At 46.5% G+C, this 22,156-nt stretch overlaps 1 protein-coding gene across 3 annotated transcripts in view; it reads left to right on the top strand.

Moving 5' to 3' along the window:
• The window catches only part of gstcd (glutathione S-transferase, C-terminal domain containing), a 219,717-nt gene extending 199,454 nt beyond the window's left edge, over nucleotides 1-20,263 (top strand). For all 3 annotated transcript variants that reach the window (XM_038792710.1, XM_038792709.1, XM_038792711.1), the window contains exons 9-12: nucleotides 6,613-6,746; nucleotides 11,076-11,106; nucleotides 12,392-12,461; nucleotides 18,657-20,263. In XM_038792710.1, coding sequence (XP_038648638.1) covers nucleotides 6,613-6,746; nucleotides 11,076-11,106; nucleotides 12,392-12,461; nucleotides 18,657-18,817 — 396 coding nt within the window. In that variant the 3' untranslated portion in view covers nucleotides 18,818-20,263. The remainder of the gene's footprint in view (nucleotides 1-6,612; nucleotides 6,747-11,075; nucleotides 11,107-12,391; nucleotides 12,462-18,656) is intronic.
• The last annotated feature ends 1,893 nt before the right edge of the window (nucleotides 20,264-22,156 follow it).

Genomic DNA, 22,156 nt, shown 5'->3' with positions numbered 1-22,156 from the left:
TTTGGTTCTTGTTGGAAAGTTTGTGCAGAAATCTGGACAGAAATGCAGCCCAGAAAACTTTAATTGAACACGTCTGCTTCTTTTTTTGTTCATAGCACAAATTCCCTTTTAGCAAAAAGGGAGACCAGCTGTTCGAGATCAAGTCAGTTGCCAAGCACCGGGAACATTCGCCTTCACTCACTCACATCCAGAGTCTGCCAGGCTCTGTCTTCTTCAGTTTGGTGTGTTCCAGCATTGCTCTGCATTCAGAGCCAGTCCCAGAGCAGGCTTTGAACTTGCAAACCGACAGGGGAAAGATGCTCAGTGTTCTGATACCCAGTGACTACCTAGCACGATGTGAACTTCATGCGTCTTGAGGCCGGATGCATCTGAAGGAATACAAGCGAAAACAAACCATCCGGGTTTATTCTGTTCCTCCAAACACAATATCAGTTAAATACCTAAAAATAAGCCTTTGAGCTCGCAAGTTGTGCAATCCAGTTTAGTGAACTTTGGGAAGCTTTTTTTAAACATCAGGCGCTTGTACCCAGACAAGCAATGAAGGCATCCAGGAATGTCAATGACTGGCTGAAAACATATTCTTATTACAGTGTATTACTAAACTCCTTACACTGTTGCATTTTTTATCATCAATGAATGTTATTCACCTGTTTAGAGAAGCAATATCTCGATAAAAGATCTTGAATGAAACTTACGAAGGTAACAAGCGCCCTCCTTTCTGTATCTCTATCATTTTCTCTCTCTCTCTCTCTCTCTCTAACAGTCAATTAACTTCACCTTAACTACAGTGCATTTAGATCAAGGTATTATGATGTCAGTCATTAAACCTCTGTTTCCAGAAAGGTAGAAGCAATTTTCAAAAAACCACAAACAAGATTCTGCATTCTTTGAGAATGATTAATGATGAGTTTCTGGATTTGTGAAATTGTAAGCAATTTCACAACAGTTTGATGGAACATGCCTGTTTAAAGTTTTGGTTTGAAGGAAAGTTGAAGATAACAGAATGTTATTATCTGTTGCAATCCCTGAGGAGCGTTGAATTACAACCAGCACTTTTCCCTTCAGATCAGAAGAGACGTACATTGCTCTGTGAATATACTTATGTGATTAGCATAAAGCCAGGATATAGTTGAGACCTGTGAGATGTACGTATTTTCTCATTGACTCTTTGTCTTTTCCTCCTCATGTTGAGGAATTGCTGCTGCAGGTTGGCGGAGCATTGTGCTTTCCATCAAGTGAGAGGACCAGAGTTTTTGCACAGAGTCCCTTTCGGAGCATTAATTGATTTTGTTGAAGGTTGGGCCACCGACTCTTGTTCAACATGTCCCTTGAGGTTTCATCGCGTGACCTCTTGCCGGGCCTACATTTCAACAGTGACTGCATTTAAAAATACTTAATAATCTGCAAAGCACTTTGGGACAAGCTGAGGTGATGAAAGATGCTATATAAATCCAAGTCTTTCCAGAGCCCCACTTTATGCGGGTGACCTGCTCCTCTACATCTCAAACACCCTGGCCAGCATGGAAGGAATAATGAATAAGTTCAGAGCTTTCTCAGGTTACAAACTTAACCTGCGTAAGAGCAAAATCTCCCCTCTGGACGCACAAAGGGAGGGGGTGCGCAGAGCTGGGGAGACTGCTGTTCAAACTGGCACAGACCAAATTCCGATACCTGGGGATCCAAATAGCCAACAACTGGACATGGATCCACAAATGGAACCTGGCGAGCCTGGTGGAGGAAGTTAAAAAGGACAAACAGAGGTGGGACTCACTCCCACTCTCCCTGGCGAGCAGAGTGCAGATGACCAAGATGGATGTGCTTCATCCCCAAGGCCTTTTTCACCGCAGTTGATAAACTGATCTTGCCATTTGTTTTTTTTTGGTGGTGGGGGGGGGGGGGGGGGGGGGGGGGGGGTGGGGGGTGGCAGGGAGGAGCCCGAGGATCAGTAATAAGTTCCTACAAAGAAAGAGAAACGTGGGAGGCATGGCCCTTTCAAACCTCCAGTTGTGTCACTGGGCACCTGCCGCAGAAAGGGTGCGGGGATGGGTCAAGGAACCAGGAGCAGAATGGGTCTGAATGGAGGAGAGTTCCTGCACAGGGACATCCATCCAAGCACTGCCCCTCCCCCCCCCCCCCCCCCCCCCCCCCCCCCCCCCAGCCAGATACTCAAAAAGCCCAGTGGTAGTAACCTCATTTTGAATGTGGAATCTAGTGCGACATCACTTGGGTCTGACCGATATGTCTACCTTGGCCCCCGTCTGTGAAAACCACAAGTTCATCCCCGTGACAAGGGACATCTTCTTCAAAAAAGGGGTGACAGGACAAAGGGACTTGGACGGTTAGAGACATGTACATAGAAGACAGAGTAGCAACCCTGGGGGAGATAACGGACAAGTTCACTCCCGATAGGGAACCAATTAAGATACAACCAAGTCAAAAACTCCCTCTGCAAGGAAATAACGCCATTCCCCCGATAGTAGGACAATTACTACTGGACAGACTACTGACTGCGGGCGAGCTAGGAGACGGGAACTGCGTGGACATATATGGACGATTGACACTCATCCCTGGATGAGGCAAGGGAATAATGGGAGGAAAAGCTAGGCAGGGAGATAGATGAAGGACTCTGGATCGAAGCCCTGCACAGAGCAAACTTCACTTCCATGTGCGCAGGGCTGAGCCTAACGCAGCTAAAGGTGGTGCACAGGGCACATCTAACCAGGACGAGAATGAGTGGCTTCTTCCCGGAGGTGGAGGGCAAATGTGAACGGTGCCAGAGACACCCGCCCAATAACATCCACATGTTCTGGTCTTGCCCCAGACAAGTCGGGTACTGGACGACCTTCTCCGAGGCCACATCCAGGGTTGAGGGGGTGAGGATGGAGCCTTGCCCGATGGTGGCGGTCTTCGGGGTATCAGAACAGCCAGAGTTTTTCATGGAGGGAGGGGCTGATGCCCTGGTCTTTGCCTCCCTGATCGCCCGCCGGAGACTCCTGCACGGCTAGTGATCGGCAGCACCACCCAAGTCGGCAGACTGACTGTCCAACCTGGCAGAATTTCTCAAGCTAGAGAAAATAAAATATGTCATTAGAGGATCAGAGGAAGGCTTCCACAAACGTGTAAGCTCTTCACCAAATTGTTCCAGAGCCTGTTTGTAACCAGCGTGTCCAGTAAAGCGAGGAGGAGGACAGGGGGGGGGGGGGGGGGGGGGGGGACAGACCACAAAATAAGGAAGAGAAAGGGGGCGGGAAGAGGGGGAGGGGGCAGGAAGGGGGTGGGAATAAAAGCACCAAAGGGAAATGCAGAACAGGTAGAAGAGGAGAGAGCCGCAAGGGACTCGGGGCAACAAAAGAAAGAGCGCATTCTGAGAGCCTACGCCCCCTCCCGCGCCTCCAGCATGGTTAAGTGCCAGGAGGCAACCAGGGCGGGGGGGGGGGGGGCTGCACAACAGTAATGGCCGACCGCTGGGGTACCCAAGAAGAGACGTCCCCTTTCCTATAACTATATATAAGCTCCCTTTCTGGGAAACACAGCCAGCTACCGGCCCCACATGACCGAGTGGGACTACCGCGAGCCACGGTCTGGCCCGGCAAGCACTCAGCATCTTTGACTGCATCTTGCTCGATTACCTTATGGCCGTAGCTAGCGGACCCTGTATGACAAGCTCCACGTACTGAGAAGATACATCCCGTGTAAAACAGCTAAAACTACAGTTGCTTTAATTCCCGTAGATTCTTGTAGAAACATGTTTTGATTTTGTCTTGTGTAACGTACGATATGAAATATCAAAACTCCAATAAAAATGTTTTTAGAATACGATAAATCCAGGTCTGTCTTTCTCCAGTTGCTGCGGCAGGGTGTTATCAGGGATCTCTCAGAGCCTCGACTGCCCAAACTCAACCAGAGGTTTGCGGGAGGGAGAGCTCCAATAGTTTGAAACACCCATTCATGAATTTGAGTTGTGAAAAAACGAAAAGGAAGGAACCAAATTGCCATTACCAATGAACCTCTTTGCAGAATTCCCTGATACCAGATCGGTTTCATGTTGCAACACGATTCCCAGAGGTCTGAATTATAGTTTCATATTTTGACTACTTCAATTACAGCATTATCACAACAGCAAGAACAGAACAAGTCTGTTTCGTATATGTAAATAGTTGACAATTGCCCACTGTATGATATGGGACCTAAGAAAATATCTTCAAGCAACAAAAATGGGGGTGGGGGGGGGGGGGGGGGGGGGAGGCAGACCAAGGAGTGGGAGTGGGGAGGGTGGTCGATACCAATGGAAATGTCTTGTATATTGTACCCAATGCACATATCCTTGTCTACTGTACAGTGTATCAAATGGAAAACTGCAATATAAACATTTTAAAAATAAAGAAGAAGTCTGTTTCCCTAATTTTGGGTAGATTGGGAAGTGAATTCAAGAAAATATTTTAAAAACTGTCCTGCCTTCACACCACCATCTGTGAATTTTACAGTTCTACATCTGCTATTCAATCAGCTTCCATGCACTGGATTCATGGTCTAGTTGCTCTTTTCAGTGTCCTGTGTGTGCGCTGCTTTATCTGGATGATGTAAGCACATCGTTGAGTGCTTCAGCTCTTTTTTTGCATTTATATTCCAGCTGTGTTATGTATTCGTTTACCTCACCGGAATCATACAGAATCTGACAAATGACAGCTGCCATCAGTCACGTTCCTGCGGTTCATTCAAAGGCTGCCTGGTGGTGGGAGTTCATTTTACATGTCAAACATTTTAAGTTCATCACCAAAAACAGCAAGAGTAAGTTTCACAGTTATGCAGTGACTCTGACCATAAGTCGAGTGAACCTCCATTCATCCATCTCCTTTTCCAGTCGGTATACCCCACAGTACGTCACAAATGTTACTTTGAAGTGTCCAGCACCCAGCCACATTAATAATATTATAAAATTATTATTAATCGCTTATTGTCACAAGTAGGCTTCAATGAAGTTACTGCGAAAAGCCCCTAGTCGCCACATTCCGGCGCCTGTTCGGGGAGGCTGGTACGGGAATTGAACCGTGCTGCTGCCTTGTTCTGCATTGCAAGCCAGCTGTTTAGCCCACTGTGCTAAACCAGCCCCATATGAGGCATTAGACGCTGCTAGATTATCTTGTGTTTTCTTGGCATCTTGTTGCTTGCGTGGCGGCACACAGTGTGGAAAAGAGCAGGAAATTAATGTTTTATAATTTCATGGTAATCAGTGATTAACTTAAAATGGAGCAATAAGAAATATCTGTAATTAGATCAGAAATGCTGCCTACACTCCATAACGTTTAAAGAGTTTTGAGTAAGCGAACTTCATGGTATGGCACAGTCATATAGACCAGGAATGTTCCTGGTTCAACGCCTGGTGTGTGCTGAGCTAGCAGATCTCAGCTGGTCTGTTGGTCGAGTTGGCCTTCGTTCCGATCAAGTGAAGAAGAGGAATTCGATCAGGCATTTTCTGCTGCCGTCATTGCTCATTGACCGAAAAGCCCACGTACGGGCATTAAAATTGTATATGATGCTGTCTAGGAAAGAAAAGGAAAGATTTGATTTATCTAGCGCTTCTCACAACACTGGGTGTTTCATAGAATCATAGAATGTACAGTGCAAAAGTAGGCCATTCAGCCCATCAAGTCTGCACCAGCCCTTGGAAAGAGCATCCTACTTGAACCCACGCCTCCACCCTATCCCAGTAACCCCACCTAACCTTTTTGGACACTAAGGGCAATTTATCATGGCCAATCCACCCAACCTGCACATCCCTGGACCGCGGGAGGAAACCGGAGCACCCGGAGGAAATCCACGCAGACACGGGGGGAATGCGCAGACTCTACACAGACAGCGACCCAAGCCAGGAATTGAACCTGGGACCCCGGATCCGCGAAGCAACTGTGCCACCGGCCACCCTCGTTACTTATTCATGTTACTTATTCTTGTATCAGTTCATCACATTGCATCAAGTGTCGAAAGGTCACTGCAAATTCAACACAATAAGGGAAAAGATTTATGGAAAAGTTTTTTTAAATGTGCAGCGGGCAAATTTCATTGTAAAAATCTTTCTATCCTTAATTAAAATGCCCTCAAGTTCCCGCTGGTTGTAGAGACACAACTGAAATAATCAGGTTTCAGATTACACTCTCAGGACCTTTGTGGATCTGTAAAATATTTGGGAAGATTGAATTCAAAACGCTTTGCAGATAATTGAAGTGTATTTACTGTTGTATGTGGAAATGTGGCAGCCAGTTTGCTCACAAAAAACTTCCACAAATAACAATGTGGTAATGGCCGGCTAATCTGCTCTTGTGATGTTGATCCAGGGATAAAAATTAGCCTGTTTTTCTTTAAAATAGTGTCATGGGATCTTTCACATCCACCCGATGGAACCTTGCATTTGAATGCCATATCTGAAAAACAGCACCCCTGACAGTGCAGCACCTTTGCAATACTGCACTGGAAGGTCAAAACCTTGATTCTTCTGCTTGAGTTCTGGAATGGGACTTGAACCCACAACGTGTGGCTCTGAGGTGACTGTGCTGCTGCCTGAGCCCCTGCTGACACTCTGTGGCTATTTTATTAACTCCCTCTTTTCCTTTGCAGGTAGCCCTTCATGCATGTGGAGTGGCGACGGACATGGTGATAGATCATTGCATTAAGGCACTGGCAGCCTTTGTTATCTCTCCATGCTGTTACGGTTTCATACAGAACACGGTCAAGGCCACTTTCCCCAGAAGGTAGGACCTGACACTTTACTGAGCAGGGATTGCAGCCCCTGATTTTTTGGTAGCACTCGGACTGGGACTTGTGTCCATGTATGTGTAAGTCATTTGGGCAGCTTTGTTGAAGAACCAGTCATTCAAATTATAGTTTTACTGCGTATTGTTAATTTAAAAGCTTCGTCTATACACAGATGCCCGAATATTCTGCCTGGTTGGCGATTGTAATTTGCTATTGAGTCCTATTCTGAACATCCCCAGTCACTTGTTGCTTTAAACAAAAGCAATACTTGGAATTATCATAAAATGAAATGTAGATGGCCGAAAAGGAATATATTTTGTCGATCACATAAAACACAGATTTTATTTTCTAATATCCCTCATCCATTCACATCTGCATTTTGGCTGCTGCTCTGGACCACGGTGATTATTTCTTTTCTTTTCTGTTCTCTTCTTAACCCATTGGACCTTCCTCTCCTTACTCCTCCACTTCTTGTTATCCAGTCATACCACCTTTCATTTCTTCCCTCTTTGGGTACTTGGCCCTCCCAAATCCCAACTCTTCAATATTCCTCAACCTTCCTAATCTCTTGCTGAGAACCGCCTACAAATCTCCGAGAACTCTGTGCTCCTCCAGTCCTGGCTCCTTTGTGCATGAACTCACAACTTCCTTAACCTCGCCATTGGTAGCCATATGCCTTCAGCCATACATGATGTGGAGATGCCGGCGTTGGACTGGGGTGAGCACAGTAAGGAGTCTTACAACACCAGGTTAAAGCCCAACAGGTTTGTTACGAATCACTAGCTTTCGGAGCACTGCTCCTTCCTCAGGTGAATGAAGAGGTAGGTTCCAGAAACACATATACAAAGTCGAAGAGGCAAGACGATTCGAAACAAACCTGTTGGACTTTAACCTGGTGTTGTAAGACTTCTTACTGTTCAGCCATCTAGACACTAAGCTTTGGAATTCCCTCCACCTCCCACCTTGCCACCTTCTCCCCCGCCTTTAATGCTCTTTAAAATCTATCTCTTTAACCAGGAATTTGGTAGCTTGTCCGAATGCCTATTACTGTGAATAATGATGCATCTGTGAAGCGCCTCAAGATGATAGAAGTGCTGCAGATTTGCAGGTTTTTGTTGATTTCCCTTAGTTATGTTAGTGTAGTAACAATACGTACAGGTAAATGTCTTTTTGTGGCATTTATTCTGTAGCCCTGCAAAGTAGGAGCCAAAAATATCTTTTTACACTGGACGCGTCAAGAAGGGGGCAACTTTAGTGGGAAGTAATGCTCAAATCTCACAACATTTCCTATGAGGTGTTGAAAGCCAATATAACATTGGTTGTCAAATCACTTGACTCAAACATGTAGCGATCTAAACTTTTAGTTTTAGCAGAGGTATAGGTTTGAGGGGCCAAACAGCCGACGCCGGAGTGAAACCCGGAGTGTTTTACTCCGGCGTCGGAGGCCGCTCACCCCCCCCCCCCCCCCCCCCCCCCCCCCCCGGGGGCTAGGAGCGGGCACGCGTCAATCTCGGGCGCCGGGCCTTGACGCTTGCGTCAAAGCAGTGCGCCGGGAATGTGCGGCCGGCGGCGCCTAAGTGACGTCAGCCGCGCATGCGCAGGTTGGCCGGCTCCAACCCGCGCATGCGCGGTTCCTGTCTTCCCCTCCGCTGACCCGCAAGACATGGCGGCTTGATCTTGCGGGGCGGCGGAGGGAAAAGAGTGTGTCTTTTAGAGACGCCGGCCCGACGATCGGCGGGCACCGATCGCGGGCCAGACATCTCCTGAGCACGCCCGTGGTGCTCCATCCTCCCTCTGCCCCCCACAGGCCCCACACACAGGTCGCGCGCTGTTCACGCCGGCAGCGACCAGGTGTGGTTGGTGCCGGCATGAACCGGAGAATCGGCAGTCGCCGTGAGAAACGGCGAGTGGCGATTCTCCGAGCGGCCTGTTGAAAAACGGGACACGCCATTTTGGGGGGGGTGGGAGAATCGCGGGGGGGTGAAAGGGCGGTGTGGCGTGATTTGCCCGGCCCTCCCGCGATTCTTCCACCCCACGTGGGGTGCGGAGAATCGCGCCCGAGATTTTGAAATGATTTTGGACAGCCTTGGAATCCAGCCTCTGTACTCCTCATAGTCGCAGTTCATGTTCTATTTAGAAGGCAGTTTACAGTTAATTGTACATTGTCTTTAACATTGTAAGATCAGTGCTTGTGAGTGTTCAAGAGTGCCGGATATGATTTATAAAGACATTTGCAACCTCACACCCACCCCCTCCGTTTAATGGAATGACTAGAGGATCAAACCGTGGCTCCTATTTAAAGTGGTGAATGCCTGCACTTCCAAAAGCTGTAGTACATTCCGAACCATATATAGTTATAAATATTTTACCCAAATTAAAAGCACTCATTGAACAGAGAAAGAAATTCAAATTCAAACCCAAATACAAAGGGCAGGATTCTCTGTTTCACAGACTAAGAGTTGAATCAGTGGACCTCTCGGACAGCAAACCCTGCCACCCCCCCCCCATCGCCACACTCACCCTGGCCTTACACCCTTGGCCCGGTCCGTGCCCGGCACCCTGGCCCTGGCTCCTGTCCCTGCTGTCATGGGTACTGTTGGCTGGTGCTTCTCATGCCAGCGGTTCGTTCCGTGGCCCCTGTCCAGCATGCTCTTGTAGGGGTTACTGTGGGCATTGCCCTTGGGTGGGTAGTGTGCTGCCCTGCCGGTGGGTGGCGGCCAGTTGTGGGGGTGGGGGGGGTGTAGTTGGAGGGCGGGAGGTGGAATGCGGGGGTGGTGGGGGCACCCATATGGCCTGTGTCACTTTGCGCAACCACAGGTCACGGTGGGCGATCAGTGGGGTGCGCAGCAATGCCTTGCTTGCCACGGCAATGGCGGTCCGTGCCTGGACTCTCCGGTCCCGTGGAGGAGTCTCCACTGTCACTCCCCCCCCCCCCCCGGCTGCCTCCTCCCCTGGGCTTGGCACTTGCCCCCTCCTCCCCCTGCCAGCTTTGCCAGTTGCAGAACCAGCAGCCCACGGTCGCACCTCTGCATGCCCTATCTCCTCTCTCCCTCATCGGCCACGGCACCAGTTTCCCGATTTTGAAACCACAAGTGAAACTCACTATTGGTTAATGCTCCCGGTCCGGAGGCAGAGCATCGTGCAGGCCCTGGAGAATACCGGGTCAGGCCCGCTAATGATGTGCGGAGGAGAATGCATTGACCCCGCCGTTGAGGCACCAGAGCATGGCATTCTGGCGGGCGGCCGGCGCCGGCCACGATTTTGGCCTCACGGATGATTCTCCGCCCAATCACCATTCCCGATTTCGGCGTTGACCAACAGAGAATCCCCCAAAAATTCTTCATCACATTTCACACTTTTAAACAGTTTTGTTTTGTTTGTGTTACGCGGTTTGTAATACATGTTAACAAATACCGTGGCTACTGTGTTGCAGTGTGTGAGAACAGGTCGTCAGTCTCCAGTGAATTGAGTGTTGGTGCCAGTTGGAAAATCACGGTACTGAAAATGCTTTGTAGTTAGCTGAGCAAGTTGGTGCATCACGCTGCGGGTTGCACCTGAATGATGAATATAAATTGCTGATGCTGTGAACCAGCCATAGAGCAGAGTCTGTGTTCAGTTCTGGTCCAATTATGCCTCTGCAGAGCACCCAAAGATGTGCAGGTTAGGTGGATTGGCCATGCTAAATTGACCTTCGTGTCCAAAAAAAGGTGAGATGGGTTACTGGGATAGGGTGGAGATGTGGGCTTAGGTGGGGGTGATCTTTCCAAGGGCTGGTGCAGACTCGTTGGGCCGAAAGGCCTCCTGCACTGTAAATTCTATGATCTATGCAATGTTTCTTTAAATTAAAGGCATCAAGCAATGTAAATTGTTGTAGCTGTAGGTCGCTGCTTGGATGGAACGAGAGAGGGAGAGCTTGTTCCCAAGCTATTGGTATGTTGGAGCTGATTCAAACTAGGTGACGAGAAGTCGGGAAGAGGTCAGCCGTCCAGTGACTGTTTGACGGGATTGGATGAGTTGAAGAGAAATTTGGAACAATTTATTTTAGAATTTTGATGGATGCCTGTTGCAAACTAGGTTTGCTTTTGCACAACCGCATGAATGTCTGAAGTACATAAAGATATCGAAGTTTGCTCATTCATATGTAATGTTGACATGCCTGTATCAACACAAACATGCACATATAGGTGCACTCATCTTGGCATGCACATGATTGGCCATTGCTGCCAGAGTATGCGCAAGAATCAGTGAAATGAGTGCCAGTGTTGCTGTTATATGTTTGTATCACAGGTAGTAACTGATTTTTATTATACTCTTTCTTCTTTTAGCCAAAAGTTCAAGAGCGTTTTGTCATTTAAGGTACGTATCATTTGCCCAGGGGTTTGCAGATCATTGTTGAGGAAAGCATGCTTGCTGGCTCTGGTGGCCCCACCAACCTTGTGGCGAATGGATCACCGACAAACAAACTGATATAATTGCTCAATCGTTGGAAAGGATTTTTGAGATTGACTGATACATAATCCATTCAGTAATGTATCAATTGTGAGGCTGTCTGGTGCATCAGATATCAATGCTTTCTCTCAATGTTTCTTTAACTACTCACGTTATTTTTAATATAATCGGTTAGTCTTTATTCTTTGCATCGATTTAGAATATTGCATCATCATTTTCATTTACAATATACAGTGCTTTCAACATTTCTTTAGTACATAATGCTCTAAAGGCTGATAGACTGCTGCTGAGAGGCCAGAGGCAAAACAAATAGGGCAACGGGTTGTATTAATAGCACCATTCATTATATGAACTATTAAAACATTTAACATTCTCTTTCAATGCATTTGCTCTTTTGATGCTAAATTTACAGACAAACCTACAATTCAACAGTGCTGCTGGCTTTTGAAGCAGACCAAGGCAGGCCAGCAGCACGGTTCAATTTCCGTACCAGCCTCCCCGAACAGGCGCCGGAATGTGGCGACTAGGGGCTTTTCACAGTAACTTCATTTGAAGCCTACTCGTGACAATAAGCGATTTTCTTTTTTTTTCATTTCAATATGCAAATAAAAATAATGACTGAAGTGTGAATCTAACGAGGATTCACCTGGATTCGCCAGCAAGAACAATATAATTGTGGCTGCAGTTTTATTTAATTTGGAGGTGCAGACAGACGAATGTTAAAGTAGCTAATTTGGATTGCAGAAAGCCCTGCTGTTACATTGATCCAGCCGTTAGTAATTTAAATCAATGAGTGCACTAGTTTAGGTTCAAGACACTGTCTGCTTCTTTGATTAAAATTTAGACAGGCCAAAATTCATGGCTATGTACTTGGATGATTAAAAAAAAATGAACATTGAAACTGATTATAAGTTTTAACCTTGAGACATGTAACATTACAAGACAGATGCTGTATTCTGGGCTTCCTAGGTGGCTGTGATTTGCTGGATTGCTGTCCCATTCAAACTGAATTTGCTGTCCAAATCCTCACTGCCATTCAGAAAACAAATCATCCTGTCTGTGTTTGTTTCTAATTTAGTTTTGCAGTTGCAGGTTTCTTTGAAGTCTTTAAGCAGCCATACATTGACGATTAAGTATGATTCACCTTAGTAGCTGCTGACAACATTCCTGTCATTGCTCCTTTTTCTTCCAGGAACACATGGTTCTGTGCAGGTTTGCGGATCAGACAGCTGTTCAACTCCCTCCAGAGCGCAGGATGATAGGTACGAGGACAGTCGTACAGCTGGTTCTAACCCTGTAGCATTGTTGAAGGAGATGGGTTAATGTATTTCCTATGGCTAGAGCTGGTTGCTTCATCAATGTACAAGCAGTGTCCTGTGTCGTACAGACTAGTATTTTATCTGCAGCAACAGCTCACCCTGATGAAGACAACCAAGCTTATCTTAAAAATGACATACTTAGAAACGTCGATTCTGACAGCACAGAAGGAAACCATTCTACTCATTGTACCTGCATTGGCTATTTGAAAGAGTTATCGTAAGACTGTGATGTCTTGTTCTAGCGATTGGATAACTCTTTCAAATAGCCATTGAGATGAGGCGAAGCTTCTTTAAGCTTCTTTACTCAGAGAGTGGCGAACCTGTGGAATTCTCTAGCACAGGGGACTGCAGAGGTCAAGCCACTGAATATATTTAAGAAGGAAATATATAGCTTTCTAGACTGTAAAGGTATCAAGGGATATGGGGGGAGTGCTGGAGTATGGTGTTGAGATAGAGGATGAACCATGATCATAATGAATGGCGGAGAAGGCTTGAAGGGCTGAATGGCCCACTGCTCCTATTTTCTATGCTGCTATGTATCGGCACCCCCCGCTCTTTCCCCATAACCCTGCATTTCTTTTCTTTTTCAAGTATATCCCCAATTGTAGTTTGAAAGTTACTATTAAATCAGCTTCCATCATCCTTTCATGAAGATAATAACTTGCTGCTTAAAAAAATGATTCTCGTGCCCCACCCTCCGTGCTTTATTCCACCAATTATCTTAAATCTACGATTGTTGCTTATCAACCGACCAGCTAGTGGGAATGTTTTTTCGCTGTCTATTTCTTCAGCCATTCATAATTTTGAGCATTATTAAATTTCAACTTAACCTTCCCCACTGTAAAATAAAGCGGTTATCAATCACGTCCACTTTCTGCTGCATTCACAAGTGGTATGATTTTCAGAGGAGATGAATTCAGCCACCAGGGTCCCTGTCCCTGAAGCAAGGGGGAGTCTCATGTTTTTTTTAAATTTTGAATACCCAATTCTTTTTTTTCCAATTAAGGGGCAACTTAACGTGGCCATTACACCTACCCTGCACATCTTTGGATTGTGGGAGTGAAACTCACGCAGACATGGGGAGAATGTGCAAACTCCACACGGACAGTGACCCAGGAACGGGACCGAACCTGGGACCTTGGCGCCGTGAGGCAGCAGTGCTAACCACTGTGCTGCCCTAGGAAGAAGCTTTTTACGCAGCGAGTGGTAATGAGCTGGAACTGGCTGCCCACGAGGGTGGTAGAAGCAGAGACAATGATTTCAAAAGTAAATTAGATGGACACTTTCAGGGCTCAGGGATAGAGTAGGGGACTAGGACTGGCTGGATAGCACCACGGAGAGTCCGCATAGACTTGATGGACCGAATGGTCCCCTTCTGTGTTGTAATATGACTCTGTAACTCTTTAAGTCAGTAATTCCATTTTATGCCGTGAACGCATCGTGATTGAAATGTATAATTTCCAATGAATGGTTCATATTGGGGTCAGAGTGAATTCTAAAGTGCAGTGAAAGTAAGAGGTTATTAGCTAGAGTGATCTTCGAATCACATGGGAAAACTGCTTCAATAAACATAATGAGTGGTTGTCAATTTCAGGAATAGTTAGTTAATTACCACCAGGTTGCTGCTTATAATGTCAAGTAATAAATAGCAGTGTCTTTTCACTGACTTAGATAATTAAGTATACACTGGCTAGACTACGGCAAGATTAATATACAAGTATTTTAACTATTTAGTCTACTTGCCATCTTAAGGTGTGTTAGCAGCAGTTCACACATGTATTTAATTTGATATTGTGATTTGTGGAACATTTTAAATAATTTAATGGAATTCCTTAAATGTAATTTGAACATTTAAATTCTATTAATTACTCACTGGGACAGGCTTATGCACATGGCATTTGACAGGCAATTAGCATGTGTAAAATGGAAAATAATGCTCCTTATGATTATCAAAGAAAATTGCTTTAAAAAATGCGAAACGCAAAGACTGGGTTCCATGTTGCTTATTGGAAGTTGATCTTAAGTAGCTCCTCTTTGATGTTATTTTCAGTAACAATTTGATGCGCAGCACTTTTTGAGGGTTCTTCGTTTTATAAACAAGGGAACGAGAGAGGGCATGTTCTGTACACCTATGGGCCCCAGTGAACTGCTCAGGTGGATACGAAAGACCCCAAAGCACAGTTCAAAGAAGTCCAATGTCCAAGCTTGGCAACTTGCCAATCTCCTTAGTCAGCACCTTCCAGACCCTACGAATCTCTACCGCTTAGCAGGACGAGGACAGCAGCCACATGGGAACACCACCACCTGCAAGTTCCCCTCCAAGCCACACACCAACCTGATCTGGAACCATATCACCATCCCCTTCACCTTTGCTAACCTGGAACTCCCTTACCTGCACCACATGAACTGAAGCGGTTCAAGAAGGCAGCTCCACACCACCTCCTCGAGGGCGATTAACAATGAGCAACAAATGCTGGTCTTGACAATGACGCTCACATCCCAAAAACAAAAGTCCCTGGTCATTGATCTCTGTGCTATTTCTGGGATTTTGTGATCTGAATATCAGTTCTTAAGACTGCCGAAAAAACAAGTGGCCAGGCTTCGAAAACCGTCATTGAATTTGAAGCTTTGTGGCATCGTGAGGCATACTGCACATAAATGACAGCACACTTTTAAAGTATCTAATGTTTGAAATATTAAAATCGGCCTCCGTGATCTGAGTGAAATCACTGTGTAAATGTTTAGATTTCTTTTCATTTATATCGAATCTGCATTGCGTTGTTTGAAATGAGCTGAGGAAAATATAAAATTTGGTTTGAAACTAATTCAGAATTAAGGAGAAAAAAGCTTTTACATTTTTTAAAAGACTGGGTTTGCAAGCCACAATAGTGCACGCTAATCGGTCTTAATATATTGGGTAGTATTACCTCGGAAAGAGAACGTGAGTGCTCTTTGAGGTATGGTTATAGATATGTTGCTGGGGAAGAGTACACAGAACTTCATAGTTTGTCAGTATTTTGCCACACCTGACTTGTGAGTCAGGGGCTGGTTTAGCTCACTGGGCTAAATCGCTGGCTTTTAAAGCAGGCCAGCAGCACGGTTCGATTCCCGTACCAGCCTCCCCGGACAGGCGCCGGAATGTGGCGACTAGGGGCTTTTTCATTTTCATTTTCATTTCATTTCATTTCATTTGATGCCGAGTGCAAAGCAAAGGTGACCAAGTGTCACAAAAATACCGATGCAAAGTTCCCAGTGGTTGCGATGGGTCGAACAACTCACTACGTGACTGAATGCGGCATTGGTCAAACTCCAAATGTCAAAGTTCTCGTTAGCATATTAAAAAGAGAAATCATAAAACATTAAACTGTTGGTGAAGAATAACGAGAGCTCTCAGCTAGAGTCCATCATCTGAAGTGGTTTGATGTCAACCTTGAACTTTTGCAGGACAAAAATAGTGCCTTTGCACATTGCTTCCTTGCATAACCTGCGTGGGCATTGAATCGGAAAGTCTTTCTCACATTCCCCATTACAGTCAATTTGTGCTGTCTAGCATTTTGATATCCACTTGTAATTCTTTGTGAATTATGGCTCAAAGTTACAGACTGAACTTTAAAGTAAACTTAACATTTCTTCCTGTTGTTACCTAGAGACAGTAAACAAATATAGAATAATAAACTCTCAGCTGCAACTCAATTTTTAAATCTAATCTCAAGATGTGGGTGCCACGGGCGAGGCTTGCATTTATTGCCCTTTGCTAGTTGCCCGGCACTGACACAACTACCTAGTTTGTTGGCCACTTCAGAAGTCCATAAAGAGTCAACTACATAAGGGTTAGGTGGTGTAGTGGTTAGCACTGCTGCCTCACGGCGCTGAGGACCTGGGTTTGATCCCGACCCCAGGTCACTGTCCTTGTGGGCAAGAAAAAGTAATTGGGTTCTTTAAATTTATATCAAAAAGGAGTCAACCACATAATGTTCGACATTAGATGTGATTCCGTGATTGGACAACACTTGCTAAACAGACCTGATTGTGCTAATAATCACACAAATATCAGTCAGGCTCACATTGTGGCTTGCTTACATATACTACAAGCTACATATATTCACACACAAGACCCCGTCCTTTGCAGGCACAAGGAGCATGTATACTCATTGCATCTTTTTAAAAATAACTTTAAAGGACTCAATTCTTTTTTTCCAATTAAGGGGCAATTTAGCGTGGCCAATCCATCTAGCCTGTACATCTTTGAGTTGTGGGGGTGAGACCCACACAGACACGGGGAGAATGTGCAAACTCCACACGGACAGTGACCCGGGTCAGGATCAAACCCGGTACCTCAGCGCCATGAGGCAGCAGTGGCAACAACTGCACCACCGTGCCGCCCGCGGGGCACCTTTGTAAAATAAACATAAGCTTGGGGGACAGCCATTCCTAGTTAATCCCCCACGGCAAGACCTTGACCAATCAGTCGACCTGCCTGGTTTGAATTTGAACAAAAGCTTGGCAGTTAACTGTTCCCTGATGCATTCTCCATCGCAATGTCTCTAAGAATCAGAATGCAATTGCCAACCAACCGGCACTCAGTTCTCATGCAGTATAAATTCTTGTTCCTTTTACTATTGGTATACTTGCGAACTGTACTGACCAGAAGAAGACAAAAAGCCTTGACATACTGGGCGTAAGTTTGAACCCTCTCTCACCATCCGTGAGAAAGCCGCTGTGGGCTTAAAATACAGAGAGAAGTGAAAAACCTGATTCTCTCCGGCGTGATTGGCTTTTGGAATCCTTTCTCTCCCCCCCCCCCCCCCCCCCCCCCCCGGGCCACCAGTGGCGTAGTGCGAATCACGCGGAGACCTGATTTTAATACATTACCATGTCTTAGCAAGCACTCTCCAAACCTCCCCCCACACACACGCAGAATATTGACCCCGAGTCCAAGTCTGGCCAGATTTGAGCCAGTCCAGGGGATCCCTTCCTCCTGGGGCGCAGAGGTAGGTACAGCTTTCGGGTGGGATGCGGTGGGGCGGGGTGGGGTGGGGGGAGGGGTGTAGAGGGCCATGATCTGACACAAATCGGCCAATCTGTGCCAGGGGGAGTGCCTGGGCAGGATCCTAGTGGGAGCCCCATGAGAGGGATGTGTGGGTGTGTGTGTATATGTGAGGTGGTTGGGGGGGAGTGAGGAGGCGTTGTGGGGGTGGATCTGCTGGCAATGATTTAGGGGGGGTGGTGGTTGGGGAAATCCTGCAGCGATGGCTGTTGAGGCAGGGGAAGGATACTGCCGTTGATGGCTGATGGAGTGAGTGGGGTGGGGGGGGTGGGGAGGGGGGGGGTGGGGGGGGGGGGTGGGGGGGGGGTGGGGGGGGCGGGAACGTGGATACTGCCGGCGATGACTGTCTGAGTGGATAAGGGGGGTGGGAGTGTGCATGCTGCCACCAATGACTATCGGGGGAGGGGGTGGGGGTGAGAAATACTGCTGCCAATGACTGTGCGAGGGAGTGGGGGTGTGCGTGGATACTGCCGGCGATGATTATTGTTGTGTCGGGGGGCGGAGTTGGATCTACTGCCAATGACTGTCAGGGCGAGACCTGTGAGATATGGCCTGGGTGCCGTTAGGCTGCAGCACTGGCCTGGGCACCCTGATCTGTTTGAAGCCAGTTACTGGCTCTAAGAGTCCCCACCTCACCAGAGTGATGCCGTTAACTACGCTCACTCTTTTTTTTATTAGAGGCTCAAGATTCCATGAGAAATGTTTTTCGGCATGTCCGCTATTCTAGCCGGGAGTGAAACTTTGCCATTTTTTTGGTCAGATTCTGCCTACTGTTTCCTTTTCCAGAAATACTTAAATTCTGTACGACCAAATGACTATTCTTCTCGGGTCTGGTTTAGCACAGTGGGCAAAATCGCTGGCTTGTAATGCAGAACACAGCCAGCAGCGCGGGTTCAATTCCCGTACCAGCCTCCCCAAACAGGCGCCGGAATGTGGCGACTAGGGGCTTTTCACAGTAACTTCATTGAAGCCCACTTGTGACAATAAGTGATTATTATTATTATTATTGAAGTTTGTGCGCTGTGTTGTCTGTTTTTTGGGTATTGCTGGTGCATAGTTGCTAACAACACAACAAATGGAATTTTTTCTAGGGAAAAAGTGCATGGGACTGGTGGATCTGGATCGGATCTGGTCGGCAGAGGAGCACGGATACACGGCCTATGTGTCATCCATGGAGCCAGAGAGCTGTTCACCAAAAAACAACCTGATAGTGGGGAGTTCCTCAGATCGCAGCCTCCGTGTAACCGCATAGTCACAAACCCGGTGATCACAGCACCAGGACAAGAGAGCGAGTGACCTGCCTGTCAACAGACTACTTCCCTCCACTATCTTATTCAGAAGCATGTGGAGACCTTGTGTAGTCGATATCCTGCAGATCAACCTTAATCCAACAAATTCTTGCACCCAGAGACTCCTGCTTTTTGGAATGATGTCCTCACACTTATTGTGAATGACTTGCGAGGAAAGTCCAATTCTTGGTTGATACAGCAAATCCTCTACAGTTGCACAGTTTTACCATTTTATTTTAGCTGTCCACACACGTGTAAATCTTACCTTTGTGTTTAATTATGCTCTCCTAAAGGTGAAAGTCACTGAACCATCGTGTGTAATTGGACTGTGAGAAGAACGGAATTTTTAGATGTGACATTCCCATTTTACTTCACGTCACATAGCAAATCCGCTTAGGTTGTAAAATTCACTCTGTCCTGGCGTGTTTGAGATGGAACCAGAAAGTCTAACCTCCTGCGATGTGGAAAACTGACATTACGGCCGTCATTCTCCCGCCGCTGAAATTCACACTTCCTGCCGGCAGCGCACTTCCGTCCGCGGGTTTCCCCGACGACGTGGAGTGGCTTCAAAAGGAAATCCCATTGATGAGCGGCAGTAGTATAGAATCCTGCCGTCAGCGAACGGCGCTCCGAAACAGGCAGCTGGGGCACCGGAGACCCCAGCCCTGTACTTCACAACGTTACTGTCGATGCACTGTGCTGGGAAAGTTTCTGTTCTCTTGATCAACTGCATCCTTGATGGCTGCAAATAGTTCAACAAGTCTCAGTACCACCTCAGTATTTAATCTTCTGCCGTCGCCACAATACACGGCAAAAACAGGATTGTCCAAATGGCCGGGGGGGGGAAATATTACATGTCCCGCTGTTGGAGAAGAAGCGGTTAATTTGTTTATCTTAGAAGAAAAAAATTAAATACCTTCCCTCCCTAATATTTCTCAACCATTAAGCCCTGTGCATCATTTTCCCTGTAACATCTGTAAAACCGCTGTTTTACTCCTTCCTCGATCAACAGCAGGTACAGGTAAGGTGTTCAAGACATGAGCAAGAAATACCTGCCTTACACGTGTCTTTTCATCGTGGGCTGTCCTGTGGCTTAAAGCCATGGGGTTGAGTTTAATTTTACCCATGTATTTCCGGCAGTTGTCTGGTTTATTTTAGGTTTCCAACGTTCTGAGATAACTTTTCATCCCTCTCTTTTATATAGTTTTTTTTTTCAACAAAAGTGTTACATTTCTTATGACAAAATCATTTCTGGATGTACTTTATTTTATTTCGGAACAAACAAGCAGACGCTAACAGCGATTTTAATCAGTGATCTTCTTGTAATCAGATTTTTCTAAAGTTATTCTACCATTGCGGTGTTAATAACAATTTCAATAAAATCAACTGCTTAAGCGTGATTGATAACCTGAATGTTTCATAAGATGACATAATTTCTTCCCCATTAAGAAAAAAACACCTCAGTCATCGGTATTATTTGTTTCATCTTTATTTGTTGTATTTTTCCTACCTATAAAGTTTTAACCACTTGTTAAACATTTGATTCAAGTCATTTGGAAAGCGACGGACAAGTAAAGGAGACAAGTGCAATTTTTTAAAAATCAGATGTATTGGCAAATGTATTGGCAGTGCAAAGATGTGCAGGTTAGATGGATTGGCATGCCAAATTGTCACACAGTCTCCACAGATGCGCAGGTTAACCAGGATTACAGGGATATGGTACAGCAGTGGGCCGAGGTAGGATGCTCTTTTGGATGGTCAGTGCAGACTCGATGGGTCGAATGGCCTCCTTCTGCACTGTAGGGATCCTATGGATTTAGAGAATAAAATAAAGACTTACAATATTGATATTTAAAATGAGAAACCCACTTGATTATGTAATATGATGCAGACAGTTATGAATTCTATTAACGTGTTTCAGATCAACCGCACAATTAGATTTCCCATTCTTGTGTTTAATTATCATGTCTGCATTTCTGCGGCCAAGAATTGGTTTCTCCTGTTGCTCAGAATAGTCTGAGGAAATCCTAAACATCCCAGACGCTGGCCGTCCTCTCTTAATCTCATTTTTTTTTTAAATAGTCAGACTACTTACAAAGTGGTTCTTTGTCCTACATTACCCTTGAAAAGTACTTCATTGTCTATGAAGTTCTTTGGGATGTCCTGCGATTGAATAAGACCACAATAGAAATCCAAGTCTTTCTTTCTTCCTTTGCACTTTCCAAAATGGTGCGCTGGGGAAACCTCAGACTGAGATCTTCCCCGCCCCCCTCTGCCGGTGACGTAATCAGGTCCATGCCCTCTTATCATCAAATTAAATAGACCTAAACAGAAAAATTTCTTACCTTGCGGGTTTGCCATATGCCCCCCCCCCCCCCCCCCCCCAGCGGCATGACGTCACACCAACGGGATTCGGGATTGGTTTCCAAAAAACGTAAGCCAGTCGGAATGATGCCGGGCACTCGGAGGTGAACATGTCCCTCAGGTGGTGAGGGAAATGGCACATCCTCCTGGCACAGGCCCCTGGCACTGCCATGTCTAAGTGCCAACTTGGCAATGCCAGAGGTGGACCTCTAGAGAATCCCATTGGGGGTTCTCATTATGTGGAGCGGGGGTGCCTGAATGGTGTTGGGGAGGGGGTGGAGGAGACTTAGAATGTAGGGGGGGGGAGTGCCCCAATGACAGTGAGGATGTTGGGGGGGCGGGGGGGGGGGGGGGGGGGGGGGGAAGGATCAGACACCCTGTTCCCGAGGGGTGGCCCGACCATTGACTTTTTTTGGTTGGGGGGGGGGGTTGGTTGGCCTTCTGCTTTCTGGGTTGGGGGTGTTTCCCTTGTCTCCCGGGATCCCTGATGTCAATAGGGGATCCTTTAGCTTTACTTTGATAGCGTTGCCCTGGTAACCTAATCCACAGTTTAGGCCTCCAGCCGTCTGTTTAATCCTCGCCAGCACTTTGAATAATAATAATCTTTATTGGTGTCACAAGTAGGCTTACATGAACACCGCAATGAAGTTACTGTGAAAATCCCCTCGTCGCCACATTCCGGCGCCTGTTCAGGTTCACTGAGGGAGAATTCAGAATGTCCAATTTACCGAACAAGCACGTCTTTTGGGACGTTGTGGGAGGAAACCGGAGCACCCGGAGGAAACCCAAGCAGACACGGGGGAAACGTGCAGACTCCGCACAGACAGTGACCCAAGCCGGGAATCAAACCCGGGTCCCTGGCGCTGTGAAGCGACCGTGCTAACCACTGTGCTACCGTGCAGCCAATTGTATAGATTGCTGTTTGATCTTGCTCGAAA

The sequence above is a fragment of the Scyliorhinus canicula genome, chromosome 3, assembly GCF_902713615.1.
Source record: "Scyliorhinus canicula chromosome 3, sScyCan1.1, whole genome shotgun sequence".
Taxonomy (NCBI): domain Eukaryota; kingdom Metazoa; phylum Chordata; class Chondrichthyes; order Carcharhiniformes; family Scyliorhinidae; genus Scyliorhinus; species Scyliorhinus canicula.
This window is presented reverse-complemented; position numbering and strand designations above follow the sequence as displayed.